Source organism: Frankliniella occidentalis, unplaced genomic scaffold (genome assembly GCF_000697945.3).
Source record: "Frankliniella occidentalis isolate FOCC.00 unplaced genomic scaffold, Focc_3.1 Scaffold250, whole genome shotgun sequence".
NCBI lineage: Eukaryota > Metazoa > Arthropoda > Insecta > Thysanoptera > Thripidae > Frankliniella > Frankliniella occidentalis.
The window spans coordinates 216,499-228,371 of NW_026267376.1; the positions used below are offsets into that span (position 1 = coordinate 216,499).

Here is an 11,873-nt window from a genome sequence, read left to right on the forward strand (position 1 = left end):
CCACCCACCCTTTCCCCCCAACGCAAGAGCAAGAGCACGCGGAAATTTAAAAGAATGATAATTTCTTCCTTCCCCGCGTGGCTTGAGGCGCGCAGACGGTCAGGTTCTCCCTCGAGTTCTCCCCTCCTCATCACCATCCTCCTCGTCGTTGTTCCCGCGTCCCTAAAATCGTCTCTTCCGTTCGCCGACCATGAGTCACTGGCGCGTTCACTGAGGCAGAACGCCCCGCCGGCACGCCCCGCCCCGCCCCGACACCAGCGCGCGTGGGGCGGGGCGGGGTGGTATGGGGAAGGTTAGGGACGACACGATCCAATGCGAGAAACTCTATTGCACAAAACGCCCTGCTCTGCTCCCCTCCTGTTTTACATTAGGGCATTAGGGCCACCACAAAGTCCAACGACGTCGTGTTCCGGCGTTCATCATGACGCAAAACGACAACATTTATAATTGCTTCAATATTTTCGGCGGAGTATACGGAGGGTGGGGGAGGGCGTGGTGGTCCAAAAACAGGGGCAGCAGCAGATGCACCCTCGGGACAAGCAAGGGGCGACGACGGCGGCGGCGGGTGGAGAACTCCTTAGGGGCTTCGAAAATGTGCTGCTGCTTCTTGTTGTTCGAGCCGCGCCCAGTGCTGGCCGCACCCGCACCCTTCCCCAACAGAACGTGACGTCACGCGGGGGAAGGGAGGGGAAGGGCGGGGAAGGGCGTCCAGCTGGGTATGTCCGTCATGGGGTGCGTTGTTGTTGGCGTCGTGCAGGGGAGGAAAAGGGAGGACGGCTGGGCGAAATTATGGGAGGGAAGAGAGGGGGAGGCACAGAGGGAGGAGGACGTGCAGGAGGAGGAGGAGGAGGAGGAGGAGGAGAAGGAGGAGGAGGAGGACGAGGGCGTGCGAGAATCGAACAGCTGGCCGGCCATAAGCCAGCTCAGCCCACATCATCACAAACAAGGTCCGCAATTCCACGACCATATCGGTCACACGCTCGTGCAGACAACACAGACACACACCGGACGGACAGACAGCCGGACAGACAGACAGACAGACAGACAGACAGACAGACAGACAGGCCGTGCGGCCTTCATACGGCACGGCACAACAGCGGCGCGGCGGCGTTGGTGTCGAGTTTACAAGTTGCCATTCACACAAACACACGCTCATTCATTCATTCATCCGTACAGCCCTCACGCGCGGAGCGAGAGAGAGAGGGGGCGAGCAAGTGAGAGGACACGTGTGAACTCTATCGATGCGCTTGATAAAGAGACAGAGCGCGGTGAGCAAGCAGAACATCGCAAAGCAGCAAAAAGAGCGAACAAGCGAGCGAGTGAGTGAGTGACTTGGGGGCGCGTGACGCTATGGTGCGCTGTGCGCGAGGCCGGCGTGCGCGCCTCGGGCAGAGCCAATACAATATGAGCCTCACATCCTATATCATCCTATCACTCCCCACCCCCGCACGCACGCACGCACGGGGAGGCGCGGCCGCGGCCTCCACGGCCGAAGGGGGAAAAAGAGCGAGAAAAACAACGAGACGCGGGGGCGGACAGAAAGAGAGTTCTGACGTTGACGCCTTGTTGACATGGGAGCGAGGAGAAGGGGGAGGAGGAGGAGGAAGAGGTGGAGGTGATGGAGGAGGAGGTGGAGAAAGACGAGGATGTGTGCGAAATTGCTTTGCTCTGCGCGTCTCTTGTGCATACAACTTCGGGCACATGCGCTCTTCAAATAAGAATACGTCGTGACAGTCAATCGCTAATAAAATAAATCAAAAACAGTGTGACAAAACGTGAGGGTGACCAAAGGTTCAAAAAATAAAAATTATTAAAATTAAGAAATGTTAAAAAGTTGCGCAAATTAGTTGTTAGGCACGACAAGTGTGCGACCTCGCTCACGCGGTTCGCTGCCCATGCATGCACCCTTATTACCGAGAGAGGCCGCGTGTCATGTCGTCGAATTACGGAGTTGGCAGCGCAGAGCCAACCCCGCGCGCGCAGCAGTGTGCGGTACAGTACTCGGCGGTGTGGAGAGGGTGGGTGAGCAGCACGGAGAGAGGGCGAGCGGGGCGTGGGAGTTCATATTCCAGGACAGATTAACGAGCAGCGAACCCGCCCCACCGCGCCCCGCCGCGCCCTCACAAACACACCACCAGAGCCTCCCCCAACTGGACAGGCTGCTGACACGTCAGCGTATAGCAAGGACAGAGAGAGAGGGTCGCTCGCACAAGGACAACAACTAGCACTGCAGTGTCGACGTCTGCAGAAAAACACCACCACGACCGGCCACGACGACGACGACATACAAGCTAGGAGGGGCAAAGAGCCGTCGTAGAGCCATCGCCATGTTCACCCCTCCCTCCTGCCCGCACTACACCACACACGCCAGGGGGTGGCGGGGGGTGGTGGCGCCCTGGACACACGGCCCTCCAGGAGGACGTCAACCGGGCCGCCCTGGTGCTGCTCCCTCTCCCCTCCGCTTGCTCCCCCACCGTCGTTATACGAGAGGACTCCCTGCCCTGCACGACGGCCTTCTCGTGCAAAACTCGAGGATAACAACCGGCGTACATCCTCGAGGAAATGAGCGCAGCCCAGGCTGCAAAACTTGGACAGGACACGGCGAGAGGCTCTCATACTCTCTGACGAGGAGGGGAGCAGCAGCAGCATAGCAGGGGAAAGCCTGACAAGCGTAAGTGACACGCCTCATACATTTTTCCCCCTCCTCTGCTTCCTTCCAGCCTGGTTATTATCTATTTTTTCTTTCTTTTTCCTTTTTCTTCCTCCGACGTATCGCACACTTATCGCGGGTGCAAACAAGACGGGACGCAACGGGACGCGTGCAACGTGTGCGATATAATAGTAATAATAATGCACGATAATAGTAATAGAAATGCATATATACTGCTCCTGGCCGACGCCAACGTCCTTCTCGGGGGGACGACTCCCGTGGGAGGAGAGGGTTATGCGCACCGGGTTACGCCCCCTCCTCTCCCCCACCCCAAACACAAAAGCAGCAGCAGCAAGTCGATGAGCGTCCGGTCGAGCGTCCTGTCCGCCCCCATAGCAGGCAAAGTCGTGTCCGGCCCACCAAAATAATAATAAAATAAAACCCCCCCGAAAGAACGTCGTCGGAAGTGACGGCGGCCAGGGCGTCGTGGCGGCGCCTCCTTGGGCGGGGCGGCCGACGCGGGAGGGACAGGGAGGAGCAGGAGGAGGTGGAGAAGGAAGGAGAGAGGGGCCCTTCCCTGCTGCTCCGGGCGGGCTAGCCGGGCCGGGGAGCGGCGGCGCCGGTCTGGCCCGGACGAGCGTCGCGGCTCGTGGTAATGCTAGGCACGGGCTGGGAGAGCCTGAGCTGGCCGCTCAGAGCCGATAATATGCATCGGGACCCCCCCTCCAAGGGGTAGAGTGGGGGGCATAAGTCCGAGATTGCCTATTCATTCATAGACAAACCGAGCCACGACGGCGCAAGCCGTCGCATAGCCCATTTCATCGCGGGAAAGTGAGTAGGGGAGGGGGGGGAGGGGGGCAAACTCATTGCATTGTCGAGTCACGGGCGTGGCAGAGAGGGGCCCAACCAACAGCTCAGTCTCAGGGGACCCGAGCCCGCGGGCCGGGGTTACAGAGAGAGAGAGAGAGACAGCGCCAGAGAACGACAAGGAGAGCGCAGAGCGGCGAAGGGTTTCCTTGCCTTGCCCGCGACCTTTGACCTACCCTTTGCTCTCCGCAGCGGCGGCGGCAGCGGGCGCGACGGCATTCGGTATTGATTGAAGACGCTTCCTCCGCTCCGCCGCCGCGGCTCAGGAGGCCCTCCCTGGAGGAGGAGGAGGAGGTAGAGGAGGAGGTAGAGGAGGAGCGAGGAGGAGGTAGGAGAGGAGGAGGAGGCCACACAGGCGCGGCCTCGGCCCGGCCCGACCCTACCCGACGGCCCGCGACCCCGACCCACCATGAAAAATTCAACCGCGCGGTCAGGACGACACCGTCGGGCGTCTTTTCCCTCTTACTTGCTTGCTTTTTCTTTTTCGGTCTGTTTGGAGGGGCTTCGCCGCCGGCCGGCCGGCCCCCCACCTCCTCCGTGCACGTCCTCCTCCTCGTGAAGGACGGGGTGGTTGCGCAGAGAGGTTGGGTGGTGGAAAGGACCTTGAGGCGAGGCGAGGCTGCGGCGGCGGCAGCGGCGACGTCCCCGCACCGCATCCTCGAGCAAAAGGGCCGCCTCGCGGGGGAAGAAGGATTTGCATGAGGAAGGGGGAGGGGGGGGGGGTATCTACCCATCCATCTCAGCCCTCTCCCACGCCCCTGGGGGGCCCAGGAGCAGCAAAGCAGCCACCCACACACCCACCCACACACACACACATACCCACACGCACGAACGCACCACTTTGAATAAGTTAACCGAACTGCTACTCGAGTAGCCCACGCTAACCTTCGGGACAAGAGCTTGCCTCCGAAATAAAAGAGTGAGAGTAAGAGAGTGAGAGAGTAGATGGGAAGAGTGAGAGAGCGGGCAGCCCCGCGCGCACGCCTCCGCGGACGTTTCCTGGCCGCCCCGATAGCGAGCAGCGCCGCCGCCGCCGTCGCAGCCAAGAAGTGCGCGTGAGTCGACGGAAACGCGATTCGAATCTTTTGAAAAGTAGTAAAAATAGAGTCGTCCCGATCGATAACGCCCGGCGATATCGACGGCTCGATCACTCGATGTTATGCAACCATGCGAGCAGCTGGTCAGTCAGTACGGGCAACGCCATGAGCTCGTGGTGCCCATCCCATCGTACATAACGTCATGATAATACGTATTCGACCCCCTTTTGCGGTCACTTCTTAAGCCCCACCAATCACCATCAACGTCTCCTTACGGGCGGCAATACATAACAACAACAGATCGGCCGCGACTCGGGCAGAGAAAGAGAGAGAGAGAGAGAGAGAGGGGGGCAAGAGTGTTTGTCAGGCAGGGCCACCCGCTCGGGACAGAGGGTCGGGGAAGAGAGCATTGAGAAACGAATTATGTATTTGGGCCCAGCAGCAGCAGCGAGCCCAAGCAAAGCAGGCCGACAGAAAGGCCGTTCGAACGCTCCTCATAAGTGAGTTTTCGACGTGGGGCGGCCAGGACCTCTCCTCCGGCCTCCTCCGCACCTCCCCATTCATTGCATCGTATAGCCAATGGGCGCGGGCTGGCGGCGGCACACGTTGCATCGGTCGGTATACAGCGAGAGGGCGCGTCAAATACCGACCATTTATCACCGCGAGTGAAAGGTATGTACTAGGCCTCTCACACACGCGCCCATATGCGTGCTGATACACCGTAAAAATATTTTTTAAATATTTCTTTAAAAGAATTATCAAAAATTAGAACAAATAAATAAAGAACAGAAGGAACAGACCGACGAAGACGAAGAGGCAGTGTGCTGGTGGTGGTAGTGCATCAAAATCTCACCTGCAATAAGAGAAGGAAAAGGGAAATCAGTACACAACGCAACGTTTCAATACAAATAGACAAAATTCCTAACAAATAATTGAATCTAAATATTGCAGTGTTTCACTCGCACGGGAGGCGGAGAGCAGCGCGATGCTCAGTCCAGGGCGGACGAGCTGACCCCTCGTAAATCACTAACTCCCTTCTCCTCCCCCTCCGCGCCGCTCCCTCCCCTCATTTGTTAATCCGAGCCACACCCCCTCCGGATGCGTTAGGCCCCTCCTCTGCCCTTCACCTTTTGCTTCCTCATCACCGCGAAGGGACTGACTAGGCCCTACACGACTACAAAATTGCCTCAATGCATGAGGCAAAACATAATTTCTTAAATATTTTTTTTTTGACCAAATTATTTGTTTATTGAAATTTGAAAGAGTAGCCTGTGCGTATGAGAGACACTCCACTTGGTTTGTCTAGGAAAGCAGTCTCCTTCTCCAGGACAGTCGTCCCCGTAGGGGTGTAGTTCATCAGAGTGGGGCGTGGTAGCCCGGGGGCCCTATGGAGCTGTGCCCCCCTGGCCCAGTAGTAGTGGCTCCCTCGGCCCTTCCGGGGTGAGCCCCGCCCCGCCCCGCCGCTGGCATTTCCAAATGTCACGCTTCTTGCTTGACGCAAGCTGTCCTGTCCGGGGGCCGTGTGGACAGCCAGTAGTAACAGCGCGGCCCGGCCGGGGAGACGTTGACGTCGTCCGGGGCGGATGGCCTATCCGGCGCGGACAGTCGGACAGGCAGCACGGCTCGACGGACAGACAGACAGGCGGGGCAGGAAAAGCATAACTGGATTATTTGTTCCGACTAATAGGCTGCTCCGGTGCGGCAGCGGCCTCTGGTTCGAACCGGCCGCCCCGCCCCGCCCCGCCCCCGCGGCTGCCCCGGGCCCGGCTCTGAAGCCCTAAGGCGGCGGCGTGGCGTGGCGTGGCACGGCCTAGTGGGGGCCTTTTCGATTAGGGCGGCCGCGTGAAAATTAGACCGTTTCTGACCACCACGCCGGGCAGTTAGCGTGTGTGGGAACGCACCCGGCCAGCCAGACGCACACAGCCGGCTCCCCCCCGCCCCAGCCCCGGCCACAGCAGCAGGCAAAGCCCAACTGTTATCTACGCACAGCCATTCGCTTTTACTTCCCGCTCTAAGTGAGTCGATTTCAGGGGCCCCTCCACCACTACTAGTACTCTGCTGAAAAGTCCTCTGCTCCCCCGCTCCCAGCGCCACACTCGACTACCACCACCACCCTTACGGAGCCAGCCGCCCGTAAGGGGACCTTCCTGATAACGGAAGTGGGTCCCCCCTCCCCCCGTCTTATACCGGAAGTGTCTTGAGGAAAGACAGAGAGAAAGGGGGAGGGAATGGTGGGGGTGCACGTAAGAGGGAGGACCCCCCCATCAGTGCTTCGACACGGCACTTTGGCCGGCCCTGCTACTCGCTGCACGGCCAGTGGGCTACGACGACGCAACCCGCCGACGCCGCTGCACTTGCAGACGCAGCAGCAATCGCTTTATTTCGGCGCGACGCAAGACGAGCCGTCGAGTCGAGCATCAGCGAGGCGAGGCGCAGCGGCGCAGCGTGGCGAGTGAATTGAAATAAATGTGCCTCGTGATTGCAACCCTCATCATCACTACTGTTCCGTCCCTCCATCGCTGATGCATTTCTTGCCTTCCTCCTCCTCCTCCTCCTCGGTTCCTCAACTATTGTCGCGCGCATTTCCGCGATTGTCGTCCTCCTCCTGCTTCTTCTTCCTTTCGTCACGCCGCCGACCCAGAGAGGATTGCGTCGTCGCCGAGCCCGCGGTGAAAGCCCAGAGCGCCGGCAAAGCGCTTTCCACTCTGCCAAAGCACATGGCAGATATAAACTTGCCACCGGGTAGATATCTCTCTATAACAGCACGCGATAAAAAATGGTGGATTTAGTCCCCGTGAGGCGAGTCGCCTCACGGTGAGGTGAGGTTTTGAGGGCTGAGATTGGCTGAAAACCTCTGAGACAAACTGCCTCAATGAGGATGCCTCACCGTGAGACGACTCGCCTCACGAGACTAAATCAACCACAATAGGCTGTTCCAGGTTATCTAAAGCGGACGTGAAAATGAACAAACCCGCCGATTTCTGTTCCCGAACAGTGAGAAAAATTGGTGTGGTAGTTTGTCCCGATTCCAACCTCCCAACTAAGGAGGGGGATGGGGGGGGGGGGGGGCTTGAAACTTATCTAACAGTTTCTCATACCTAAAATGCCATAGAGATACCCCCTGATTAATCTCCTCCTGATTTGGAAGCAAATATGATATGGTATGAGATGGAAAAAGTACATGTTTTTCCTTTTCCTACTTCAGTTTTGGATTGGATGATCTGGGACCGAACTATTCTAAACAATGTTAGGCAAGACCAGTCCCCCCCCCCTCCCATACTCACATGGTTTATTGGGTTTATTGACAACCCGAAGGCCTTGGACACCTAGTAACACGTCCACGTCGTCGTGGATTACTCTTGCTGCCCATTGAGGACCCGGCATGCGAAGAGATCCGTATCTGTGAATCGCTAGTATCAGCCGCTATCACAAGCCGGCCAAGGCAGTTACACTCCCAATCGAGCACACAGCACTACTCGGCCGCACCAGGACCGACCAGAAGCACCGGCGCCACCATGGACTGCGACAGCTGCCTCGAGGACTACGACCAGGCGGAGCGCGTGCCCAAGATCGTGCCGTGCGGGCACACCGTGTGTCTGCGGTGCCTCCGGCAGAGCGCCAGGAGACAGTGCCCGACGTGCTGCAGGGTGAGTCCGGCGCGCAGTCAACGAGGACTTTGCAAGATCTCCAAACCGACCGTCCGACAGGTGTTGTGCAGCGATTTGTCCATCATACGAATACAAAGAACAATTTGTTTTCCAGTACTTCTTTAACGAACCCGATACACTTCCCAACAACTTCACTCTTCTTCAGCTGATGGAGCATTCGGGCAGGTATGAGCACCTTATCTAGAACTGTACTGACTGAGTCATGACACTGACAGCTCCGAAGGCAGAACTTGAGAAAGTGTCTTTGGGGTTCCCGTCGACAGTCCCGCCCCGCGACTGGTGCTCGGACTGCCGCGCCGCCGCCGCGCCCCGCTGTTGGGACCGGGCGACGAAGTCCACGCCGAGAAGAGGGTATATTTTTTGTTCTCGGGGATATGGTGTCCGGTATCCATTCACACATTCCTATGGATACGCATAGTACAGCCCTACAGTTATACTTCCGGATGTTACAGAGGCGCGTTGAGTCACAGGACCCACCCGCCTATAGCCCCGCGCCTAACCCCTGCGGGGATGCGGGGTCACCGCTCGTCGCTGCGAGCCCTCCAGCAGAGTCCACGTTTAACTTTCCGCTACCACCGACCGCTGCGATCCCGTGTCTCCTACCATGGTGGGGAAGGGCAAGTTCGCAACAGGAGTTGAGTGTGGAGGTTATCAGCCTCTACGGACCTAGTGCCCGGCAGCAAGACAAGGCGGCCCTCCTCGCAGAGGCGTCGGGGGTGAGTGTGAGCGCGGGTCGCGGGTCGGCCGTAAGCCTCAGCGCACCCCCCTGATACTGACTGTGTTCTGCAACAGCTGACCCGGCTGGTCGACTTGAACTGCGACCACGACCCCGCCTGGAGCCTCCAGCTGCTGCAGCGCGTCGCGCCCACGTTGGAGCGGCTGAGTCTGGGCAGCGGCGGCTCGGAGCCCCATCTGCGCGCGGTGCACGCCATGCCGCGGCTGACGAGGCTGACGGTGTGGGGTGGTGACGACGTCGTGCCCGCCCAGCCCTTCGAGCTGCCCGCGCTGCCGCCGGGACACGTCGGTCTGCGGTGGCTTGCGACGTACAACGTAGCCCGCTCCACGACAAAGGCCCTGCTGCGGGTGCATAGCCGCACGCTGGCGGTGCTGGAGCTGGGGGTGGGCACGGCCGGCAGTGAAGGGTGGCCAGTGAGTTGTAACGACCTGGACTCGCTGCTGGAGCAGAGCGGGCTGCGGGCGCTCAGCTGGCTCGTGCTCAGGAGGTACAGGTGCAGCCACGAGCCGGCCGCCTGCAGCAAGCAGCGCGCCGAGGTGCGGCGGGTGCTGCCCTGGGCCCAGGTGCTGTGCGGAAGGTGTGACGATGTAGAGGAGGAACATGTCTAGCGGTGCGCTTTGGGCAAACTGTTTCGTGCGGAGAATACTATTGTCATCTGCGTTGCATGTTCATTGGTGTGTAATTAAATGTTTTTCAAATATATTTTTATAAGCTTCATATTAAATCAGCCTCAATCATTACCTGAGTTATCATGATTACAAACTATTCTAGTCAATAGTACAACACAAATTTATGATCCAACCTCGAGTCGCGTACCCGCTTAATGCGGAAAAGCTCCGCCCTCACTCCGAAATCTCTTTACTATACGCTCTTCCTTCCCATTTACAATAAAGCTCGCTCCCAGCTCTGCCCCCTCTCTCTCCCTTCGGGGTAGCTCGCAGGGCCTTGGACACCTACTAGGCAGGTCGTCGTAAGTGGTTAATCTTTTTACTCATTGAGCACCGGGCACGCGAAGTGGTTCGTATCTGTGCATCGCTATCACTGGCGTGCCACGGTAGTAGCATGCCCAATTGCGCACACAGCGTTACTCGGCAGCAGCAGGACGGACAAGCAGCACCGGCAGCCAACATGACCCTTATGGACTGCGACAACTGCCTCGAGGACTACGACCAGGCGGAGCGCGTGCCCAAGATTGTGCCGTGCGGGCACACCGTGTGTCTGCGGTGCCTCCGGCAGAGCGTCAGGAGACAGTGCCCGACGTGCTTCAGGGTGAGTCCGGGGCAGTCAACGAGGATTTTGCAAGATCTCCAAACCCAACCAATTGTCCGACAGGTGTTGTGAAGCGATTTGTCCATCATACGTATACAAAAAACAATTTGTTTTCCAGTACTTCTTTAACGAACCCGATACACTACCCAACAACTTCACTCTCCTTCAGCTGATGGAGCATTCGGGCAGGTATGAGCACCTTATCTAGAACTGTTCTGACTGAGTCATGACACTGACAGCTCCGAAGGCAGAACCTGAGAAAGTGTCTTTGGGGTTCCCGTCGACAGTCCCACCCCGCGACTGGTGCTCGGACTGCCGCGCCGCCGCCACGCCCCGCTGCTGGGACTGGGCGAAGAAGTCCACGCCGAGAAAAGGGTACATTTTTTGCTCTTGGAGATACGGTGTATCCATTCACATACTCCTGTGGATACGCATAGTACAGCCCTACAGTAATACTTTCGGATGTCACAGAGGCGCGTTGAGTCACAGGACCCACCCGCCTACAGCCCCGCACCAAACCCCTGCGGGGATGCGGGGTCACCGCTCGCCGCCGCGAGCCCTCCAGCAGAGTCCACGTTTAAATTTCCGCTGCCACCGACCGCTGCCACCCCGTGTCTCCTACCATGGTGGGGAGGTAGTGCCCCTTCGCAGCAAGAAATGAGTGTGGAGGTTATCAGTCTCTACGGACCCAGTGCCCGGCAGCAAGACAAGGCGGCCCTCCTCGCAGAGGCGTTGGGGGTGAGTGAGAGCGCGGGTCGGCCGTAAGCCTCAGCGCACCCCCCTGATACTGACTGTGTTCTGCAACAGCTGACCCGGCTGGTCGACTTGAACTGCGACCACGACCCCGCCTGGAGCCTCCAGCTGCTGCAGCGCGTCGCGCCCACGTTGGAGCGGTTGTTCGTGCTCAACCCCCTCGAGGTCCACCTGCTCAGGGTGCACGCCATGCCGCGGCTGACGAGGCTGACGGTGTGGGGTGGTGACGACGTCGTGCCCACCCGGCCCCTCGAGTTGCCCGCGCTACCGCCGGGTCACGCCGGTCTGCGGTGGCTCGCGACGCACAACCTAGCTCGCTCCACGACAGAGACCCTGCTGCGGGCGCACAGCCGCACGTTGGGGGTGCTGCACCTGGGGGTGGGCACGCCGGGGAGCGAAGGGTGGCCAGTCAACTGCGGCGACCTGGACTCGCTGCTGGAGCAGAGCGGGCTGCGGGCGCTCAGCTGGCTCGTGCTCAGGAGGTACAGGTGCAGCCACGAGCCGGCCGCCTGCAGCATGCAGCGCGCCGAGGTGCGGCGGGTGCTCCCCTGGGCCCAGGTGCTGTGCGGGCGGTGTGACGATGTAGAGGAGGAACTGGTCTAGAGGGAACGCCTAGTGCAAACTGTTTCGTGCGGAGAACACTTTTGCAATTTGCTTTGCAGGTTCATTGGTGTCAAATTGAATGTTTTTCAAATATATTTTTATAAACTATATATTGGAACCATCCTCAATCATTTCCTGAGTTATCATGATTATAGCGAGGAGTCTCCAACTTGCATAATACTCCGTACATTGGTCCCATAATACCTTCATAATACTCCATAATATGTCCAAAAATACCGCAAAATACACCTATAGTACCTTAGATTACCTCGTAATACAATATAATACTA

General features: G+C 58.6%; 3 protein-coding genes across 5 annotated transcripts in view; 2 read left to right on the forward strand and 1 right to left on the reverse strand.

Annotated features, from left to right (window-relative positions):
- LOC113217389 (leucine-rich repeat and calponin homology domain-containing protein) overlaps positions 1-11,873 on the reverse strand; it is a 63,629-nt gene that overhangs the window by 18,158 nt on the left and 33,598 nt on the right. The window lies entirely within an intron of this gene.
- LOC113217393 (uncharacterized) overlaps positions 7,929-11,873 on the forward strand; it is a 7,915-nt gene continuing 3,970 nt past the window's right edge. Inside the window, exons 1-5 of one of the 2 annotated variants that reach the window (XM_052273139.1) lie at positions 7,929-8,201; positions 8,317-8,387; positions 8,486-8,573; positions 8,675-8,938; positions 9,015-9,682. In XM_052273139.1, coding sequence (XP_052129099.1) covers positions 8,070-8,201; positions 8,317-8,387; positions 8,486-8,573; positions 8,675-8,938; positions 9,015-9,566 — 1,107 coding nt within the window. In that variant the 5' untranslated portion in view covers positions 7,929-8,069 and the 3' untranslated portion in view covers positions 9,567-9,682. Of the gene's footprint in view, positions 8,202-8,316; positions 8,388-8,485; positions 8,574-8,674; positions 8,939-9,014; positions 9,683-11,873 lie in introns of those variants that run through there. The other variant, XM_052273140.1, reaches the window with a different exon arrangement.
- On the forward strand, positions 10,006-11,693 carry LOC113217390 (uncharacterized). The gene is made up of 5 exons (XM_026437277.2): positions 10,006-10,227; positions 10,346-10,416; positions 10,515-10,602; positions 10,699-10,965; positions 11,035-11,693. Exons 1-5 carry the CDS (start codon positions 10,021-10,023, stop codon positions 11,581-11,583), a joined length of 1,182 nt encoding a protein of 393 aa, XP_026293062.1. The 5' UTR covers positions 10,006-10,020; the 3' UTR covers positions 11,584-11,693.

Excerpts from the sequence above, each read along its gene's own strand:
- LOC113217390 (XM_026437277.2), top strand. The coding sequence starts at position 10,021 with ATGCCCAATTGCGCACACAGCGTTACTCGGCAGCAGCAGGACGGACAA. Across the intron at positions 10,417-10,514 it reads CTGATGGAGCATTCGGGCAG|TCCCACCCCGCGACTGGTGC; the intron begins GTATGAGCACCT and ends TCCCGTCGACAG. Across the intron at positions 10,603-10,698 it reads AAGTCCACGCCGAGAAAAGG|AGGCGCGTTGAGTCACAGGA; the intron begins GTACATTTTTTG and ends CGGATGTCACAG.